General features: G+C 43.9%; 2 protein-coding genes across 2 annotated transcripts; one reads left to right on the top strand and one right to left on the bottom strand.

The window, feature by feature from the left end:
- Positions 1 to 8,028: 8,028 nt before the first annotated feature.
- Positions 8,029 to 13,060, bottom strand: LOC139537363 (tubulin polymerization-promoting protein family member 3-like). Its single transcript, XM_071338588.1, has 4 exons — positions 12,901 to 13,060; positions 9,806 to 10,002; positions 9,514 to 9,667; positions 8,029 to 9,345 (listed from the first exon to the last, which is right to left on the bottom strand). The coding sequence occupies exons 2-4, from the start codon at positions 9,994 to 9,996 to the stop codon at positions 9,154 to 9,156; spliced, it is 537 nt and encodes a 178-aa protein (XP_071194689.1). The 5' UTR covers positions 9,997 to 10,002; positions 12,901 to 13,060; the 3' UTR covers positions 8,029 to 9,153.
- A 306-nt stretch (positions 13,061 to 13,366) lies between these two features.
- LOC139537358 (tripartite motif-containing protein 16-like) lies at positions 13,367 to 19,189 on the top strand. Its single transcript, XM_071338579.1, has 8 exons — positions 13,367 to 13,501; positions 16,094 to 16,675; positions 16,825 to 16,920; positions 17,166 to 17,399; positions 17,601 to 17,757; positions 17,858 to 17,914; positions 18,023 to 18,076; positions 18,163 to 19,189. The coding sequence occupies exons 2-8, from the start codon at positions 16,115 to 16,117 to the stop codon at positions 18,711 to 18,713; spliced, it is 1,710 nt and encodes a 569-aa protein (XP_071194680.1). The 5' UTR covers positions 13,367 to 13,501; positions 16,094 to 16,114; the 3' UTR covers positions 18,714 to 19,189.
- The last annotated feature ends 2,623 nt before the right edge of the window (positions 19,190 to 21,812 follow it).

Below are 21,812 nucleotides of genomic sequence, written 5' to 3'. Positions count from 1 at the left end.
TGTTATTTGTGGTTTAAGTCTTTCATAAAAGGTCAAAGAAAACGTATGGTAGCCATGGAATGTACTTTTGTTCCATGAGAGAAGTACAGTACGATAAGTACGTAAGTGAGGGCTTGAGCAAATGAGAGGAACCATAATGTAAGCCTGTCAGTCAAAGTGCAAATACTGCTGATTTGTTTTGCTTTGTTGGGTGTTTAGTTCCTTATCCTTTTTTGAACGTTTCCCTGGTTCTAAAGAACATAAACCCCAATCACATATAAACACACCCATGCCAGTGGTATATGACAGCATTACAGACACACTCTAATTACTGAAAGCATCAAAGCTGGGACCGAGAGACTGAAAAACACCCTCTATCTCAAGGCCAATAGACTGTTTAACAGCCATCACTAACAATGAGTGGCTGCTGCCAACATACTGACTCAAATCTCTTGCCACTTTAATAATTAATAATTGGATGTAATAAATGTTTCACTAGTCACTTTAAACAATGGCACTTTATATAATGATTACACACCCTACATTACTCATCTCATATGTATATTCTGTATTCTATACCATCTACTGCATCTTGCCTATGCCGCACGGCCATCGCTCATCCATATATTAATATGTACATATTCTTATCCATCCCTTTACACTTGTGTGTATAAGGTAGTTGTTGTGAAATTGTTCGATTACTTGTTAGATATTACTGCAATGTCGGAACTAGAAGCACAAGAATTTCGCTACACTCGCATTAACATCTGCTAACCATGTTTATGTGACCAATCAAATTTGATTTGACACACAATCACACCCTCAACAGCCTTGGTGGGGCATTCTATAGCTTGAGAGGCCATTGAGGTTAAACATTGACATCACAGAGTGCATCACTGGGAAGAGTCAGCATTAGTATGAAGTAACTGTCTGACCCTAACGGTCATTCCAAGGAAAGTTATTGGGTAATGTTGTATCAGTGCCACATTAGCCTCTAGGCTATTCTGTGTAGAGGTGCCATGTGTGATTTGTCTATATTGTCTATTGTTCTCCATTCAAGGGCACCAGACTGAAATATATCTCTTTAGCCACCAGGCCTTGGGCTACTGAGCTATTAAAACTACCAAATTGTTTAATGGAAGTCCTTACCCCATCCTAAACTGAATTGGTCCACTGAAGACCCTAATTATTCAGATGAGATATTCCAGCTTTCCTGGGTTGGCTCAGGGCATAGCCTTGATCTATTTACAGTGCATTTGTGAATGTAGCTTATTGCATTGGAAAAACAAAGGTTACTGATGGACATTTGTATGCATTGTTCAGGAAGCCATACTCCTGAGGTACTGACCTGTTGCACCCTCTACAACCACTGTGATTATTATTTGACCCTGCTGGTCATCTATGAATGTTTGAACATCTTGAAGAACAATCTGTCCTTAAATGGCCATGTACTGTTATAATCTCCACCCGGCACAGCCAGAAGAGGACGGGCCACCCCTCAGAGCATGGTTCCTCTTTAGGTTTCTTCCTAGCATCCTGCCTTCCGAGAGAGTTTTTCCTAGCCATCGTGCTTCTACATCTGTATTGCTTGCTGTTTGTGGTTTTAGGCTGGGTTTCTGTATACGCACTTTGTGACATCTGCTGATGTAAAAAGGGTTTTATGAATACATTTGATTGATTGATTAAAATGATCCTATATAAGGCAGAGGATGACAGACAGATAGATTGAGGGATGGGGGATGGGGGAAAATGCACAGGTAGAGGAAAGATAAGCAAACAGTGTGTGTGAACATGGCCAGCCAACCTGTGAATGGTCCCATTGCACACCGATGAGAAATACCACGTGTGTATGAGACCTGAGTCCTTGAGCTGGTGGTAGAAGAGTTCTTCTGCTGAGTTAGCATTTATTCATGACCGTCCATACGTTTAGCAACCAGCAGCACTGGAGCTAAAGTTAATGACTACGTTTAATGATTTCCGTTTTACACTGTATATTATGCTAAATCACAGCAACCTTTTTGCTTTGGTGATGTGAAATTAAACAAAATTAACAGCTGGATTCTGCATCAGTAAGATTTTTTTTCTTCTTTTTTTCTAAATAATACATAGAAAGTGTTTTTTTAAGGAGTATGATCAGTCAACTGCAATGTATGTGTTGGTATTGACTGTGAAGTACTGTTGTATGTGGGAGTGTACACTACATGACCAAAAGTATGTGGACCCCTGCTCGTTGAACATCTCCTTCCAAAATCATGGGCACTAATATGGAGTTGGCCACCCCTTTTCTACTTTAACAGCCTCCACTCTTCTGGGAATGCTTTCCACTAGATGTTGGAATACTGCTGAGGGGACTTGCTTCCATTCAGACACTAGAACATTAGTGAGGTCGGCACTGATGTTGGGTGATTAGGCCTGGCTCACGGTCTGCGTTCCAATTCATTCCAAAGGTGTTCGATGGAGTTGTGGTCAGGGCTCTGTGCAGGCCAGTCAAGTTCTTCCACACCGATCCCGACAAACCATATCTGTATGGACCTCGCTTTCTGCACGAAGGATTTGTCATGCTGAAACAGGAAAGGGCCTTCCCCAAACTGTTGCCACAAAGTTGGAAGCACAGAATTGTCTAGAATGTCACTGTATGCTGTAGCGTTAAGGTTTTCCACTGGAACTAAGGGGCCTAGTCTGAACCATGAAAAACAGCCCCAGACCATTATTATTCTTCCACCAAACTTTACAGTTGGCACTATATATTGGGGCAGGTAGCTTTTCCTGGCATCCACCAAACCCAGATTTGTCTGTTGGACTGCCAGATGGTGAAGCATGATTCATCACTCCAGAGAATGCGTTTCAACGGCTCCAGAGTCCAATGGCGGCAAGCTTTACACCACTCCAGCCGACCTTTGGCATTGTACATGGTGATCTTAGGCTTGTGTGCGGCTGCTTGGCCATGGAAACTCATGACATGAAGCTCCCAACGAACAGTTCTTGTGCAGACGTTGCTTCCAGAGGCAGTTTGGAACTCGGTAGTGAGTGTTGCAACCAAGGACAGGCGATTTTTACATGTTATACGCTTCAGCACTCGGTGGTCCCGTTCTGTGAGCTTGTGTGGCTTACCACTTCACAGCTGAACCGTTATTGCTCCTAGACGTTTTCACTTCACAATAACTGCACTTACAGTGCCTTCGGAAATTATTCAGACCCCTTGACTTTTTCCACATTTTGTTACGTTACAGCCTTATTGTAAAATGTATTAAAAAAAATTAAATCTACACACAATACCTCATAATGACAAAGCGAATGTCACAATTCCAAAAGTGGTGATGAAGGAGTCAGGCGCAGAGAGCAGGGTAGTGAGAAGCAAGTGGATTTAATATTCCAAAAGAATATAACGAGAAGGCTACGCCACACATACAAGGGCGCGTCAAGTAACAGTCTAAAACAAACAAGACAAAATCCACATGGAACAGACACCACAAGAAAATACGACACCACAAACAGAAAAACAAGCCCGCACAAAAGTCGGCGGGCCAACTGGGTTTAAATAGCCCACAATGAACCTAAACACAAAACAGGTGCAACAAATCAGACAAAACTAAATGAAACAGAAAAGGGGATCGGTGGCAGCTAGTAGGCCGGAGACGACGACCGCTGAGCGCCGCCCGAACGGGAAGAGGCACCATCTTCGGCGGGATTCGTAACAGCGAAAACAGAAACACCTTATTTACATAAGTATTCAGACACTTTGCAATGAAACTTGAAATAAAGCACAGGTACATCCTGTTTCCATTGATCATCATTGAGATGTTTCTACAACTTGATTGGAGTCCACCTGTGGTAAATTCAATTTATTGGACATGATTTGGAAAGTCTATATAAAGTCCCACAGTTGACAGTGCATGTCAGAGCAAAAATCAAGCCATGAGGTCGAAGGAATTGTCCGCTCCAAGACAGGATTGTGTCAAGGAACAAATCTGGGGAAGAGTACCAAAAAATGTCTGCAGCATTGAAGGTCCCCAAAAACACTGTGGCCTCCATCATTCTTAAATGGAATAAGTTTGGAACCACCAAGACTCTTCCTAGAGCTGGCCGCTCTGGCCAAACTGAGCAATCAGGGGAGAAGGGCCTTGATCAAGGAGGTGACCAAGAACCCTCCCATGCCACTGACCACAGCAGAGAGAGAAGAGACGGAGGGAGAGAGGAGGGTTGAGACATTAATGTAGCCTACTGTAACTGATGTTGAATGATGCAAAGTAGCTACTTTAACACGTGTTGATTTGTAATTTTTTGGAAACATATACAGGGATTTCAGTACTGTTTTACAGAGTATAAAGTCCCAGAGTTCATAAACTTTCATAGGCATGATGAGGATGAACGCTTTACCTGCTGCTTCCTTCGGGAAGGAGGTCTGGACTCTCACATTGAGATACAGCGCCCCCAAGAGGAACAGAGTGGACACTCATCTGAGACCCAAAGGACACAGACAGCACTGGAAAATGTGGGGAGAAATATCATTTTCTAGCCCTAAAATACAATGTGATCTTGCTTATAATATAGAGTAGAAAATCTACAAACACAACATCCATTTAACATGCACAACACAGCAAAAACAGTAATGCAAGTTATTTTCCTTTCTGACACACCCCACTGCCAGCACAATCCCCTAAATCCCTTTCCACACACACTTCCAATCCCAGGTCCCTGGACAGGACACCCAAACTAGGTGTGAAGGCAGGAACCTGCAGGGTCCACTTAGATTATCAGGCAGTGTGTAATGTGTACAGCTACTGTAGCTTTCTGTGTGTATTATTATTATTAGGTCACTGGTGGCAGGTGGACTGATAGCATCAGTGAGGTTGTTGATTATGATCTGTGAGTGGGTTCCTCCTGGATTTGTCTCAGTCCCAGTGTTCTTGGGTTTCAATTGGACACTGATAATGCCTGATCAAGGGGGGCATAGTTTAGGGGATTGTCCTTCCCCCTTTCCTGTCCTACTCACTCATTCCCAGGGTTCATTCGTGTGGTGACATAAGTAATGAATCTGACAGTGAAGGTGTCATGGTTTGTGTGAATAACGCGCTGGGCAGGTAATCTATCTATTGACATCTTATCCTAGCTCACTGTCGTGATCAGTGTCACCGCATCCAATTCACATCAAAATGGTTCTGAGGGGCACATTGTTCTGAGATTAGAATCTTCTGAAAGCTGGCACAGGCTGCGCTTGAATTAAGATTTCTGGGGGAAAGCTAAAGTTATGGACACCAAGCTCTCTGTGCTATAATCCCCTTACCTTTCCCTGAGAACACAGGACAGAGAGAGGAGTTGATGGACCTGAGGAACTGTTATTATCTTCACTAATCACCTCAGTCACTACCTCTCATAATAATCATATTAGAGAGAGAGGAGGAAATGGAGGAGTTACACTCCCATGTAATATGATCACTGTGCAAAGTGCTGCTATTCTGGTGAATTGTCTGCAGACTAAACTCATCCGTTTTAGAAGAGTGTACATTACACTTATGAAGAAAATACAGACGTCCATGCTCACATACAGTACCAGTCAAAAGTTTGGACACACCTACTCATTCAAGGGTTTTTCTTTATTTTACTATGTTGTACATTGTAGAATAATAGTGAAGACATCAAAACTATGCCAAGAAAATGCCAAGACTGTGCAAAGCTGTCATCAAGGCAAAGGGTGGCTACTTTGAAGAATCTCAAATATAAAATATATTTTGATTTGTTTAACACTTTTTTGGTTACTACATGATTCCATTTGTGTTATTTCATAGTTATGAAGTCTTCACTTATTATTCTATAGTGTAGAAAATAGTTAAAATAAAGAAAAACCATTGAATGTGTAGGTGTGTCCAAACTTTTGACTGGTCCTGTAGGTAACTGGGTGGTTAACTGTTGGAACTAAACTGTTGATAAATCTGATCATTTATAAACATTCCTTCCTCCATTGTCCTCCTGCTGTGCAGTCATCCATTTAACTAATGATGTATTTTATAACCCCCAGATCAAAAGCTCCAACACAACTTGATATCAGCTTCATCTAAGCCTGAGAAAAAGGCAGTAAAGATTGTTAATATTCCTCTATCACAGTGCTGTGGTTTTCCAATAACTTATTGCCATATCTGATCACTGATCAGGTAACTGAGAGATCACACCCCATTACTAAATATGAGCCCTAAATATGAGACAAAAATATAAGGCCTGAATATTGAAGGAAGGATAGAGACAGAGACTCTACTCATGAAGAGGAGTGAGCTCCTAGTGGTCAGTCAGGGGTGTAGTGGCTCTGGTCATCACAGGGGAAGCAGCCAGGGGGCAGAGGGCAGGAGGACAGCACGGTGCTGGCCATGTCCTCGTGGTTCCTCTCCTACAGCGTGGCCAGGCTCCGGGTGTTGTGGTACAGGCTGGCGCAGCCTGCCAGTAGGGTCCCAGGGGAGCCTGCATCACTCCAACCTGTCAGGGCCAGGCTGTAAACCCCAGAGCGGGGCGTGGTGAAAAGCCCTGACGACACATTGTAGGCCTGCCAAGTTGATGAACACGTGCTAGTAAGCTACGGTGATCTGCTACCTCACCTAACCCACACACCGACTCCAGCGTGCCAAGGCCACAGAGAACGCTTTTACAGCTATCTACACAGTAGGGGGGTGGAATGATGGTCAGAGATACACAGGGAAAGAGGAGTTGTGAAATTAGTGTAGCTAGAGGAGCTACAGTACTTGGCAGTTAGTCAGAAGCCTATTGAAGTAGTTATGTTGATTCATAGTTTATACTTTCTACTAGAGCAAGTACAATAGGAGCTGTAGCCAGGTGGTAAAAGTACATCGCTGTATTTATTTATATCTACTTTTGTTTTTAATAGAAAGCAGAGCCACTACTGTTTATGCATTTCCCTTTGTACTTATTGTACTCAGATTGTTTTTATGCACTTCACTAACAGATGTATTTCACTTGATTGTGATTTAGACTGAACTTTACTTTATGGTGACTTCACCTTGTGGTGATTTCCCTCCTACAGTACATGATCCTATTTTAAATTCAAGCTTTGACAGGACAAACAACCCCGATGGAGTTTTGTGTCCTGTGCTGGGTTTACTTTCGCCAGGCTACACATGGATCGTCAATAATCTGATTGTAAAACACACAGATATGCAGGCATAGATAAGACTCTCACCCTTAATGTCAGCCAGTGCAGTCTGGGCTGTCTCTAGGTGTGTCTTTAGTTGGGTCAGAGTAGTGTTGTAATAGTTCTGCAGCTGCCCCACCTGTCTCTGCATCACACCGCAGCCACAGGACGCTGGGTCTGTCATACACTCTGTACACATGCACACACTAACAATCTGTACACACTAACACACATCCTCATTGAGACTCAAACCAGACTATTATAAACACTTACATACAGTATAGACAATTCCTCTGTGTTCTTTGTCTCTCACAGTGTTGTCTCGGGCTGTTCCAGGAGAAGATCCTGTCTACAACACACACAGCAGCACGATACCTGGGAGAGAGGACAGGACGCAACACAGACACATCCTCACACACAAGGCATTTCTTTTTAAGTGCATTCCTAACACAATAGTGAATTGAACTCTTCTGAACTGATCTGAACATTCACGAAAGCACACTCCCACTGAACATGACATAGAATGTCACATGCAAGCAGAGCATCCTTCATCACCTATCCCAGAGGGATGTTCCACCCATAGCAACATGCTACAGAGGACAGTCAACTACAATAAACGCCATTCCATGTGTCTCACCTCACATCTTTCAGCTCAGGTCTCAGATAGACAGGGGGTGACTATGTATTGGGGAGGTCCTCATTCACTTTATAGCCTTGTTGCACCAGTATGGGACTTAATAACAGAGGAAGCAGACTGGCTTGTTAAAGGTATTAGGGACAGATACTGTGTTTTGGGGTGTGCAGTACCCAATGGAATAGTACTAATCCCTGTGACTTTGATATGAATTGATAGAGTTGTGTGTGTGTGTGTGAGTGTGTAACAGAGAGAGAAAAAATAACTCTTTCACATGGTCTGATTTGCTGCTCAGTGATTTATTTGAGCGTTTACATAGTATTTTCCAGCTCTTCAGAACAGAGGGAGACACAGCTAGACTGTACAATGATCAGGAAGGACAGAACAACAGTGTAGTCAGGAGGCTCCCAGTCCTCCAACAGACAGTGTTCCCATCTTCTCAGAGGAGGAGAGGACTCATCTGTCTCTTATTCCATGTGTCCAATCTACAGCACAAGCAAAGGACTATAATGTCCAGATACAGTCTATATATCTTTGAATGTATTCACCATTCATTCATCTATTACATCATCTAATAATGTATTTATGAATTCATCCATTTATATTTCCAATATACAGTTATTATAGCAGAGCAGATGAAGCTATGTACATCAGTTGAGAAGGATGTGGGTGAAAGAAGTGCATAATACCAGGGCATTAGTGTTAGAAGCAACCTCAATGATAAGGCACAATGTGTGTAGTGGTAGGAAGCTGAGTTACTTCCTGTAGTAGTAGGGAGCTGAGTTACTTCCTGTAGTAGTAGGGAGCTGAGTTACTTCCTGTAGTAGTAGGGAGCTGAGTTACTTCCTGTAGTAGTAGGGAGCTGAGTTACTTCCTGTAGTAGTAGGGAGCTGAGTTACTTCCTGTAGTAGTAGGGAGCTGAGTTACTTCCTGTAGTAATAAGTGCGCTGACTGAGGTGTTTAGTAAAGCTGGGAGGGATGGGGTCAGGTGTTGGGCTGGAGCATTTACGAAGGGGGAGTATGTAGATTATTTAAGTACATTTTCTCCCTAAGAAATCATTATTCTTTATCAACTAGTAAAGGTAATATTTCATATTCAGGTTTACTCCCCACTGGAACCGTTACACCTCCCCTCTCCATCCTACCACCCCAACCCCACCCTGTAACTCTGAGGATATATTTTTACATTTTTAAATGTAACCTTTATTTAACTAGGCAAGTCAGTTAAGAAGAAATTATTATTTACAATGATGGCCTCCCCTGATACTATGGCATCCAGTGACTAAACAGTCCATCCTCCTGTACCTGTGCAGTTCTCAGTTCTAATTGAAAGTCCAGTATTTAGGGGGGTTTTGGGGTAAATGGTAGGGTCTGAGTAGCTCTCTCTCTGTTTCCTCTATCCTGCCTATGCTTCCTTGACCTTATCCTCATAGGTGCCCTTCCCCTTGTAGGCCCCCACATAGCCACTGGCATCTGGGATCTCCTCTCGCCCAGCCTTGCCCTTCCCTTTGCCAGTCTCGTCAAAACGCTCCTTGTGTGCCCCCGTGAATTTGGTGGTGTTTGTCAGTCTGTCCACCGCCGCTGCCTTGGCCACTTTCTATGAGCAGGAAAAAGAGAGAAGGAAAGAGAGATTAGCATACAAAGCAAGAAGTTACCCACCCCTTACACATATGCAAACACACAGCACACACACGGACACACACTCTTTCTCTCTCTGAGACTGTAATATTATCAGGCAGTGTGCTGCTGACAGGTAGACACTCACGGTGACGCCCGCGTTGGAGGGCTCCTTCCCTGCTATGAGGCCATAGAGCTGCTGCAGCGCCTCCTCCTGGCCCTTCCCTTTAAAACGTTTTGGGGCCAACTCTGACAGGGCCTGGCTGAATTGCTCAAAGGTGATCACACGAGCTGTCTTCGCCCTAAAATACACAGACACAAAATTTTGTATGTCATTCCTGATAAGGTATTCTGAGGTCCTCTGGCCATTTTCCCTCTCACTAGAAAGATGACTGTGGATCTTTCAGTGTGGAGATTTGAAACTGGACGGAGTCTCTCACTTGACTTTAGTGAAGACGATGTCCACGTCGGTGGCGGTGACGTTCTTGCCGTCGATGACCCGGCAGTCCTTGCAGAGTTTGGCAAAGTTCTTGCCATTCATCTCCTTCCCATTAGCCTTGGTGTCCCCATGAATGGCAAACTTCTTGAAGGCCGTCTCCACCTCTGCTTCTGATACTGAGCCCTCTGCCATTCTGTCCTATACAGAGAGGGAGGGGGAGAGAGGGATGATGAGAGCGAGAGATGAGAGAGGGATGAGAAAGGGATGAGAGAGAGAGGGGGGGATGAGAGAGAGAGGGATGAGAGAGAGAGAGAGAGAGAGAGAGAGAGAGAGAGAGAGAGGGATGATGAGAGAGAGGGATGATGAGAGAGAGGAGGATGATGAGAGAGAGGGGGGATGATGAGCGAGAGAGAGGGAGGATAATGAGAGAGAGAGAGAGCGAGAGAGAGGGAGGGAGAGAGAGAGAGAGAGAGAGAGAGAGAGAGAGAGAGAGAGAGAGAGAGAGAGAGAGAGAGAGAGAGAGAGAGAGAGAGAGAGAGAGAGAGAGGGATGATGAGAGAGAGAGAGATAGAGGTGGATGATGAGAGAGAGGGAGAGAGATGATGAGAGGGAGGGGGGGTGAGAGAGAGGAGGGGTGATGAGAGAGAGGGGGGTGATGAGAGAGAGAAAGAGAGGGAGAGATGATGAGAGGGAGGGGGGGTGAGAGAGGGGGGGTGATGAGAGAGAGGGGGGTGATGAGAGAGAGGGGAGGATGATGAGAGAGGGGGGGGATGATGAGCGAGAGAGAGAGAGGGAGGATAATGAGAGAGAGAGAGAGCGAGAGGGATGATGAGAGAGGGTGGATGATGAGAGAGAGAGAGAGAGAGAGAGAGAGAGAGAGAGAGAGAGAGAGAGAGAGAGAGAGAGAGAGAGAGGGATGATGAGAGAGAGAGAGATAGAGGTGGATGATGAGAGAGAGGGAGAGAGATGATGAGAGGGAGGGGGGGTGAGAGAGAGGAGGGGTGATGAGAGAGAGGGGGGTGATGAGAGAGAGAAAGAGAGGGAGAGATGATGAGAGGGAGGGGGGGTGAGAGAGGGGGGGTGATGAGAGAGAGGGGGGTGATGAGAGAGAGGGGAGGATGATGAGAGAGGGGGGGGATGATGAGCGAGAGAGAGAGAGGGAGGATAATGAGAGAGAGAGAGAGCGAGAGGGATGATGAGAGAGGGTGGATGATGAGAGAGAGAGAGAGAGAGAGAGAGAGAGAGAGAGAGAGAGAGAGAGAGAGAGAGAGAGAGAGAGAGAGAGGGAGGATAATGAGAGAGAGAGAGAGAGAGAGAGAGAGAGAGAGAGAGAGAGAGAGAGAGAGAGAGAGAGAGAGAGAGAGAGAGAGAGAGAGAGAGAGAGAGAGAGAGAGAGAGAGAGAGAGAGAGAGAGAGAGAGAGAGAGAGAAGCGAATGATGAAAGAGAGAGATGATGAGAGGGAGGGGTACAACATTAAGGATGGGATGTACGAGAAAGGCATACAGTTGAGATGGTTGTTGTTTCTCACACAAAGACCAGGTGCCCTGCCATAATATTGAAATAACATTGGGAGGACGCTGTATGTCCACGAACAGGAAATGAGGTATTAAGTATTGGGAGAGATTTGGTCGTTAAGGCAAGACATTCAGCACACCATGTCTTCTGTGCATTACTCACATATTCACTTGTTTGTAATGAATCCATTAGCTGGATTGATTCCCTGCCCCGCCAAGAAATGGCTGCTGTGGCCGCTGACTTATGGTGAACACACACACCCATATCCACACACACACCCATATCCACACACACACCCATATCCACACACACACACACACACACACACACACACACACACACACACACACACACACACACACACACACACACACACACACACACACACACACACACACACACACACACACACACACACACACACACACACACACACACACACACACACACACACACACACACACCCACCCACCCATCTTGAACTGTTACTGTTGTTTCAGCTACTCTCTGGCAGTTACTTAATTAAATAACATTCCATGATGTATCATTCCTGGAGAGCAGCCTGTTGTTGGGGAAAATATCTCAATTATTTTCGCTAAATGAGGCTCCAGACTGCTCACGTTCTCTGTTTTATAATGGGTCTTGTCCATTTATGATGGCTAACAAGTTCATGTATTTTATCCAAAACTGGGCCATTGAGCATTTGATATTCAAAATGTAAAGAAATATTATTATATCTTGAAGTAATTTTTTACAGTACAGGAACATTCCACAAGTTAAACACAAATATTATGCAATATAGCCCCATGACATATAATATACACTGAGTGTACAAAACATTAAGAACACATTCTTTTGCCCTCAGAACAGCCCTGAATTCACATGGATTCTACAAGGTGTCGAAAGCCTTCCAACGGGATGCTGGACCATGTTGAGTCCAATGCTTCCCACAATTGTGTCAAGTCGGCTGGAAGTCCTTTTGGGGGGTGGACCATTCTTGATACACACAAGAAACTGTTGAGTGTGAAAAACCCAGCAGCGTTGCAGTTCTTGACACACTCAAACCGGTGCACCTGGCACCTACTGCCATACCCTGTTCAAAGGCACTTAAATATTTTGTCTTGCCCATTCACCCTCTGCATGGCACACATACACAATCCATGTCTTAATTGTCTCTAGGATTAAAAATCTTTCTTTAACCTGTTTCCTCCCCTTCATCTATATTGATTAAAGTGTATTTAACAAGTGACATCAATAAGGGATCATAGCTTTTGCCTGGATCCACCTGGTCAGTTGATGTCATGGAAAGAGCAGGTGTTCCTAATGTTTTGTACACTCAGTGTATATATGTCTACACGTATGTACATTTCAAATAAAGTATAACGACGGAGTCTAGTAAAGATGCCTGAAAGTAAGCACAAAAGAAAAGTAAACCAAAAAGAGGACAGTGAGCACATTAAATGATGTCAAACAAATGGCTTCTCATTTCTATGATTTTCCGTCATGCATTGTGTTTGAACCTCTTAATTTCTGGTCCATAGACTAAGGTACAGGATAACTATAAATATAGACATGTTTACCTTTTAGGTGAAGGGATGCTGAGTGATGATGCTGGGGATGCCCGTGCTAATGCTGTGTGTCCTCTTCCTAGCCCTGCCACTCACACCACCTTCACAATAATGAGAGAGATGGCGAGAGAGGGGAGGGAGATGAAGAACAGAGGGTGGGGAGAGAGAGAGCACAGACCAGCACAAGCCATGACATCATATGCTGCCTGTCACTCTTGGGCGCATGCGTTCGCTCGTTCACTCCCTCTTTCTCCCCCTCCCGGGCTCCTTCCCCCTCCCCTCTCTGTCCTTTGTGATTTGGCTCACAACTGGTGCAACCACGCCCTGTCCTCTGTCTGTTCGCTGTCTGCCTGTCCAGAACAACAAAGAGGGCCTTTGTTTTGACAAACATGAAGAACAACCTATAAATGAGGACAGCACTATACTGTACATAAACAGTAAACATCTAATACTTGTATTTATTTATTTAACCTTTATTCAACTAGGCAAGTCAGTTGAGAACAAATTCTTATTTACAACAACTACCCAGGACGACGCTGGACTAATTAATTGTGCGCCGCCCTATGGGACTCCCAATCACGGTCGGACGTGATGCAGCCTGGATTCAAAGCAGGTACTGCCGTGACGCCTCTTGCACTGAGATACAGTGTCTTTGACCCCTGCGACACTCAGGAGCATATTTAAACTAACATGATACACAAATCCATACGCAGCAATTCTGTTAATTTGTTTCTATTCACTGCCTTTCGCTCTGCATATTATGTTTTTTTAACACTGACTCAATCATAACCCTCACCCCATGTTTGACACATCTTTAACACATGGCCATTACAATTGAACAGTGAAACCCATTCGTTTAATGAGAAAGGATGTTGGATGAAACCCCACCCTCTAGTGGCTAATCTGGTACTGGCACTACGAATATCATGTGGATAATGTTCTGTTCCGTTCTAGAGAGTGGGAATAATCTAGAATAATGTTCTGTTTACAAGATACATATACAGTTGAAGTCGGAAGTTTACATACACTTAGGTTGGAGTCATTAAAACTTGTTTTTCAACCACTCCACAAATTTCTTGTTAACAAACTATAGTTTTGGTAAGTCGGTTAGGACATCTACTTTGTAATTTTTACAACAGTTGTTTACAGACAGATCATTTCACTTATAATTCACTGTATCACAATTCCAGTGGGTCAGAAGTATACATACACTAAGTTGACTGTGCCTTTAAACAGCTTGAAAAACTACAGAAAATGATGTCATGGCTTTAGAAGCTTCTGATAGGCTAATTGATATAATTTGAGTCAATTGGAGGTGTACCTGTAGATGTATTTCAAGGCCTACCTTCAAACTCAGTGCCTCTTTGCTTGACATCATGGGAAAATCAAAAGAAAAAATTGTAGACCTCCACAAGTCTGATTCATCCTTGGGAGAAATTTCCAAACGCCTGAAGGTACCACGTTCATCTGTACAAACAATAGTACGCAAGTATAAACCCCATGGGACCTTGCAGCCATCATACTGCTCAGGAAGGAGACGCGTTCTGTCTCCTAGAGATGAACGTACTGTGGTGTGAAAAGTGCAAATCAATCCCAGAACAACAGCAAAGGACCTTGTGAAGATGCTGGAGGAAACAGGTACAAAAGTATCTATATCCACAGTAAAACGAGTCCTATATTGACATAACCTGAAAGGCCGTCCAGCAAGGAAGAAGCCACTGCTCCCAAACCGCCATAAAAAAGCCAGACTACGGTTTGCAACTGCACATTGGGACAAATTTCGTACTTTTTGGAGAAATACCCTCTGGTCTGATGAAACAAAAATAGAACTGTTTTGCCATAATGACCATCGCTATGTTTGGAGGAAAAAGGGGAGGCTTGCAAGCCGAAGAACACCATCCCAACCGTGAATCACGGGGGTGGGAGCATCATGTTGTGGGGTGCTTTGCTGCAGGAGGGACTGGTGCACTTCACAAAATAGATGGCATCATGAGGTAGGAAAGCGATGTGGATATATTGAAGCAACATCTCAAGACATCAGTTAGGAAGTTAAAGCTTGGTCACAAATGGGTTTTCCAAATGAACAATGACCCCAGCATTCTTCCAAAGATGTGGCAATATGGCTTAAGGACAACAAAGTCAAGGTATTGGAGTGGCCATCACAAAGCCCTGACCTCAATCCTATAGAAAATGTGTGGGCAGAACTGAAAAAGCATGTGCGAGCAAGGAGGCCTACAAACCTGACTCAGTTACACAAGTTCTGTCAGGAGGAATGGGCAAAAATTCACCCAACTTATTGTGGAAGCTTGTGGAAGGCTACCCAAAACGTTTGACCCAAGTTAAACAATTTAAAGGCAATTCTACCAAATACTAATTGAGTGTATGTAAACTTCTGAACCACTGTGAATGTGATGAAAGAAATAAAAGCTGAAATAAATCATTCTTTCTATTATTGTTCTGACATTTCACATTCTTAAAATAAAGTGGTGATACTAACTGAACTAAGTCAGGGAATTTTTACTAGGATTAAATCTCAGGAATTGTGAATAACTGAGTTTAAATGTATTTGGCTAAGGTGTATGTAAACTTCCGACATCAACTGTAGATGATTAAACTGTGTGATTCAGAGGGCATGTTTCACCCAGATGGGACAGGCAGAGATTTGACCTTGTCCTTTAGGCTATGTTTACTGTAACTGTGCTGTGTGCGTATAAACATTATGGTGCTGTGTCCTAGATTTGGTGTTCTCAAACCTCTCCTCAGGGACTCCCAGACGTTCCATGTATTTGAACTATTCCACAGCTAGCACAGCTGATTCATATAGTCAACCAATCATCAAGCCCTTGACTAGGTGAATCAGGTGAGTTAGTTCAGGGCTACAACAAAATTGGGAAACATCTGGGGGTCCCAGAGGAGAGGTTTGAGAACCACTGTCCTAGATTTATTTTACAGAGAAGAAGCAGGACAGACTGTTTTGACTGTGAACGTTGTCAGCCACCATTAAACTCTCACTGCTGTTATGTCAACAAAAAAATCTATGTGTCTTTTCATGTATTCTCTGTTTACACTAAAACACAGCCTCACCTTTAAATACCTGTGGAAGGGGACTGGGCTCTGGCTTTACTCTCTTTAAACACAGGTCAGTGGAGAATGATTCTGTGATCAGTCAGTACTTTTCTCATAACAGGTTATTTCCCTGTCTCAGACAGTCTGACCCAGCAGGACCATGGCTGAGTCTAACTTCCCCCTGCCTCCAGATGGCTACACATGTCTTCTGTGTGCAGACATGCTGCGAGACCCCGTCACCATCTCCTGTGGAGACACCTACTGCCTGGAGTGCATCAAGATCTACTGGGACCAGTACGACCACCTGGGGGTGTACAGCTGCCCCCAGTGCCGGGCCACTTTCAGCCCTCGCCCCGTGCTGAGGCGCAATGTGCCCAACGTGACCCAGGAGCTTGAGCTGCAGCCCTTCCCCTACCTCCAGAGGGATTCACTGTGTGACTTCTGTGTAGGCCGCCGCAGCAAGGCTGTCAAGTCCTGCCTGATGTGCCTGGCCTACTACTGCGAGACACACGTCAAGCCTCACTACGAGTCGGCCACCTTCAAGAGGCACAAGCTGGTGGATGAGACGGGTCACCTGGACAGGAAAATCTGTCCGCAGCACCAGAAGGGCCTGGAGCTCTTCTGTCGCTCGGACCAGATGTGTATCTGTGTGCTGTGTACCGTCAGGGAGCACCGCAGCCACAACATAATTTCTGCTGAGGAGGAGCGAGCTGAGAAACAGGCAAGACTGCTCTTACACACTGGAACAATCTACCCTCGCTGCTCTACCAGTACATGACAACTGCAATGCTATGGTTGAAATTCATTTGAAACTTCTAAAGACAAAAAGGTCTTATGGTTCCTCTTCCTCTTCTTCTTCTCCTTTAACAGAAAAACCTGGCAGTGACCCAGTCTGAGGTCCAGCACATCATTCAGGAGCGGATGAAGGAACTGCAGGAGTTGAGACACAATGTTGACGTTCTCAAGGTTAGGTCCATTTCCATTTCCTTGGTCAATTTATGGTACTTTTTATGAGACTACATCCCTTCATTAATGGTATATTTGTTTGATCATAAACTTTTGTCTTAGAGGCACAAAATCATTACTATGATATAGTATATGAATTAAAACAATGTGAGTTTGCAATGTTTTGTTTTTAATTATATATATATAAATATATATAACACAATGATATTTGTGTAATATGCAGTATCTCCCTCCCCTAACGTCAGAGCAATGCCCAGCGGGTGATATCGGACAGTGATAAGATCTTCAGTGAGATGTTGCAGGCAGTGGAGCGATGGCACGTTGAGGTGAGCCAGCTGACCAAGGCCAACATGCAGGTGGCCATGTCACAGGCTGAGGGATACGTGGAGCGGCTGGAGCAGGAGATCCTGGAGCTGCAGCGCAAAGATGTTGAGCTGCGCCAGATCCTGGACACAGAGGACAACATCCACTTCCTACAGGTAGTGGACTAGAGGGAGGGGGGACTCTGGGCTGTCGGAACAAGGATCAGTACAATATTCAACTAATTATTATGAATCTAGCATTGGCATTACAATGAAAAGCAAGTCTATTCAATTCAAATATGTTATTCTCCTTGTGTCTATTTAATGAAAAATGACTCACTGAAACAGTATTTCATATCTTACTTCGGCACTACGTAGAGTTTCCCCACGCTGTGTGTTCCTCCTGAGCCCACGGTGCCCAAAGTACTAATCAACCCCCAGTTCTCCTTCGGAGAGATCACGAAGACTGCCACCGACATGAAGGAGCATCTAGATGACATCTGTAAGAAGGAGCTGAGCCAAATCTCCAAGCTAGGTTAGTATATTAATGCGACTTAGACGCCTACAACACAGCCTTTGTACAGCAACAATATAGCATTAGATTGTGATAACCAACTGTCATTTTACATTTACAGTAAGTGATACCCCTGTGTACATACTTTCACCAAGAGGTGGAGACAAACAATTCAAAGGTATATATTTATGAAGTTTACATTGGTTTATTATCTGTGAAAAATTATAATTTTTCAATCTGAATACTCTGATGATATAATCCATATTTTGTTCCGGCACTAATACAGCACCCTCCAGGGCAGATTTTCAGGAACCCAAAACTAGAGCAGACTTCTTGAGATGTGAGTGGTCTGTTCTTGTCTGTTCTTCATACCAACTCAATCATATCATTTTCTGATAACGCCAATAAATATTACTTTTCCCTCAGATTCCTGTCCGCTCACCTTTGACCCCAACACAGCCTACAAAGAACTGGTTCTGTTTGAGGGGAACCACAAAGTAATGCGGAAGAAGACAGTCCAGTTTTACCCGGAACACCCCGAGCGATTCGATGGTTTCTCTCAGGTTCTATGCAGGGAGTCACTGGGTGGGTTCAGGTACTACTGGGAAGCAGAGTGGAGCGGGGAGTTCTCCATCGGAGTGGCCTACAAGAGCATCAGCCGCAAGAGTAAGAACTCTCACAGTCTGCTGGGCTACAACGACAAGTCCTGGAGCCTGCTCTGCTCTGACTCGGGCTACTCCGCATGGCACAACAAGATGGACAAAGACCTGCCAGAGGCCCCACGGGTCACACGGGTTGGAGTGTACCTGGACTACACTGCCAACACGGTGGCCTTCTACTCTGTGTCAGAGGCCATGGAGCTGATCCACAAATTCAAGGCCCAGTTCTCTGAGCCCCTGTATGCAGGCTTTGGAGTGGGTTCTACTGTGTCCCTCTGCCAACTAAAGGAGAACCTCCAACCTTACCGAGCTCAGTGATAACAGACTGAGGGGCATCTACTCAGTGAAAATACAACTATGTAAACTACACATTGCTAATGTTGCACACATTATTATGAAACATTTCAATTTAACACATTTCAATAAAATATAAAACCGTATGAGTGAAGAGTTAAGTATATTGCAAATGATAAAAACAGAAACTATAATCAAATCATTCCTTTGACTTTATTACTGTGACATGTAATCTTAGTCAAAGAAAATTCCTAAATTGGAAATATATCAATGGTTCTCTTTACAAACTGTGCAAGTAAATAAATATGAACATCCTCCAGCTATAGTATCTGATACAAATGTGTATACAGTGCATTCGAAAAGTATTCAGAACCCTTCCCTTTTTCAACATCTTGATACAATATAGCCTTATTCTATATACACACAATACCCCATAATGACAAAGTGAAAACAGGTTGACATTTTTGCAAATTTATTACAAATAAAAAAACAGAAATTGAGCTCAGGTGCATCCTGTTTCCATTTATAATTTTTTTGATGTTTCTACAACTTGATTGGAGTCCACCTGTGTTAAATTCAATTGATTGGACATGATTTGGAAAGGCACACACCTGTCTATTTAAGGTCCCACAGTTGACAGTGCATGTCAGAGCAAAAAACAAGCCATGAGGTCGAAGGAAATATCCGTAGAGCTCCGAGACAGGATTGTGTCGAAGGTAAATGTCTGGGCAAGAGTACCAAAAATTACTGCAGCAAGAACACAGTGGCCTCCATCATTTTAAAATGAAAGAAGTTTGGAATCACCAAGACTATTCCTAGAGCTAGCTGACTGGCCGGCCAAACTGAGCAATCGGGGGAGAAGGGCCTTGGTCAGGGAGGTGACTAAGAACCTGATGGTTACTGACAGAGCTCCAGAGTTCCTCTGTGGATATGGGAGAAACTTCTAGAAGGACAACCATCTCTGCAGCATTCCAACAATCAGGCCTTTATGGTAGAGTGGCCAGACGGAAGCCACTCCTCAGTAAAAGGCATATGACAGCCCGCTTGGAGTTTGCCAAAAGGCACCTAAAGGACTCTCAGACCATGAGAAACAAGATTCTCTTGTCTGATGAAACCAAGATTGAAGTCTTTGGCCTGAATGCCAAGTGTCACGTATGGAGGAAACCTGACATCATCCCGAAGGTGAAGCGTGGTGGCAGCATCATCATGCTGCGGGGATGTTTTTCAGCGGCAGGGACTGGGAGACTAGTCAAGATTGAGGGAAAGATGAACGGAGCAAAGTACAGAGATATCCTTGATGAAAACCTGCTCCAGAGTGCTCAGGACCTTAGACTGGGGAGAGTGTTCACCTTCCAACAGGACAACGACCCTAAGTACACAGTCAAGACAACGCAGGAGTGGCTTCAGTAACAAGTCTCTGAAAGAGCTTGAGAGGATCTGCAGAGAAGAATGTGAGAAACTCCCCAAATACAGGTGTGCCAAGCTTATAGCGTCATGCCAAAGAAGACTCAAGGCTCCAATCGCTGCCAAAGGTGCTTCAACAAAGTACTGAGTAAAGGGTCTGAATACTTACAGTAACCAGTCAAAGTTGTCACACCGACTCATTCAAGGGGTTTTCTTTATTTTTACAATTTTCTACATTGTAGAATAATAGTGAAGATATCAAAACTATGAAATAACACATATGGAATCAAGTAGTAACCGGAAAAGTGTGAAACAAATCAAAATATATTTTATATTTGAGATTCTTCAAGTAGCCACCCTTTGCCTTGATGACAGCTTTGCATAACCTTGGCATTCTCTCAACCAGCTTCATGAGGTAGTCACCTGGAATGCATTTCAGTTAACAGGTGTGCCTTGTTTAAAGTTAATTTGTGGAATTTCTTTCAATCTTAATGTGTTTGAGCCAATCAGTTGTGTTGTTACAAGGTAGGGGTGGTATACAGAATATAGCCCTATTTGGTAAAAGACCAAGTCCATATTATGGCAAGAACAGCTCAAATAAGCAAAGAGAAACGACAGTCCATCATTACTTTAAGACACGAAGGTCAATCAATACGGAAGATTTCAAGAACTTTGAAAGTGTCTTCAAGTGCAGTCACAAAACCCATCAAGCGCTATTATGAAACAATCTCATGAGGACCGCCACAGGAAAGGAAGACCCAGAGTTCCCTCAACTGCAGAGGATAAGTTCATTAGAGTTACCAACCTCAGAAATTGCAACCCAAATAAATGCTTCAGAGTTCAAGTAACAGACACATCTCAACATCAACTTTTCAGAGGAAACTGCATGAAAAGCAGGCCTTCATGGTCGAATTGCTGCAAAGAAACTACTACTAAAGGACACCAAAAAGAAGAAGAGACTTGCTTGGGCCGAGAAACACGACAATGGACATTAGACGGGTAGAAATCTGTCCTTTGGTCTGACGAGTCCAAATGTTAGATTTTTTATTCCAACCGCTGTCTTTGAGATGCAGAGTAGGTGAACAAATGATCTCCGCATGTGTGGTTCCCACTGTGAAGCATGGATGTTACGTTCCCCAGTTTCTGTGTTGTAGTTTGTATTTGAGTGTGTGTGTTTCAGGAGATGGCTTCCTGAAATTCTCCCCAAGTAGCTGATTGGTCGGCCCCAATTGATGATTGGAGAGCTGACTCCGCCTCCTCGTCAAGACGCAGCTGTCTCTAATTACCAATGCCTTCTGAAGCTATAAAAGCCAGTGTTCTGTTGTTCAGAAGAGAGAGATCATAGGCAGGCTGAGATCATTGCAGAAATATTGATTATGATTTAGAGAGATCATGGCTGAGGGTCATATATAGTGTTGGTTGTTTATCAGAAAGCGATTTGGTATGTACTGTGTTAGTTTGTTGCATTATCAGATAGAGCTTATTTGATGTCCTTGGTTTCTTAGTTTGTTTGAGTAATTGTTTGTTATTCTGTTTCATTTGTTCCCAGGGGGGAAGGAAGGGGAAGGCACCTAGGGAGTGCTTAGGCAAGAGGCCCGCGGGCATACATATACCTGTAGTATATTCACTGTCTAGGCACACTAGGTAAGACCTGGGTGGACCACCCCCTGTATTTTAGTTAGTGCACCAGGTGGTGTTAAGTAGTGGGTAGGCAGGTTA

Source organism: Salvelinus alpinus, chromosome 13 (assembly GCF_045679555.1).
Source record: "Salvelinus alpinus chromosome 13, SLU_Salpinus.1, whole genome shotgun sequence".
Classification (NCBI taxonomy): domain Eukaryota; kingdom Metazoa; phylum Chordata; class Actinopteri; order Salmoniformes; family Salmonidae; genus Salvelinus; species Salvelinus alpinus.
This window is presented reverse-complemented; position numbering and strand designations above follow the sequence as displayed.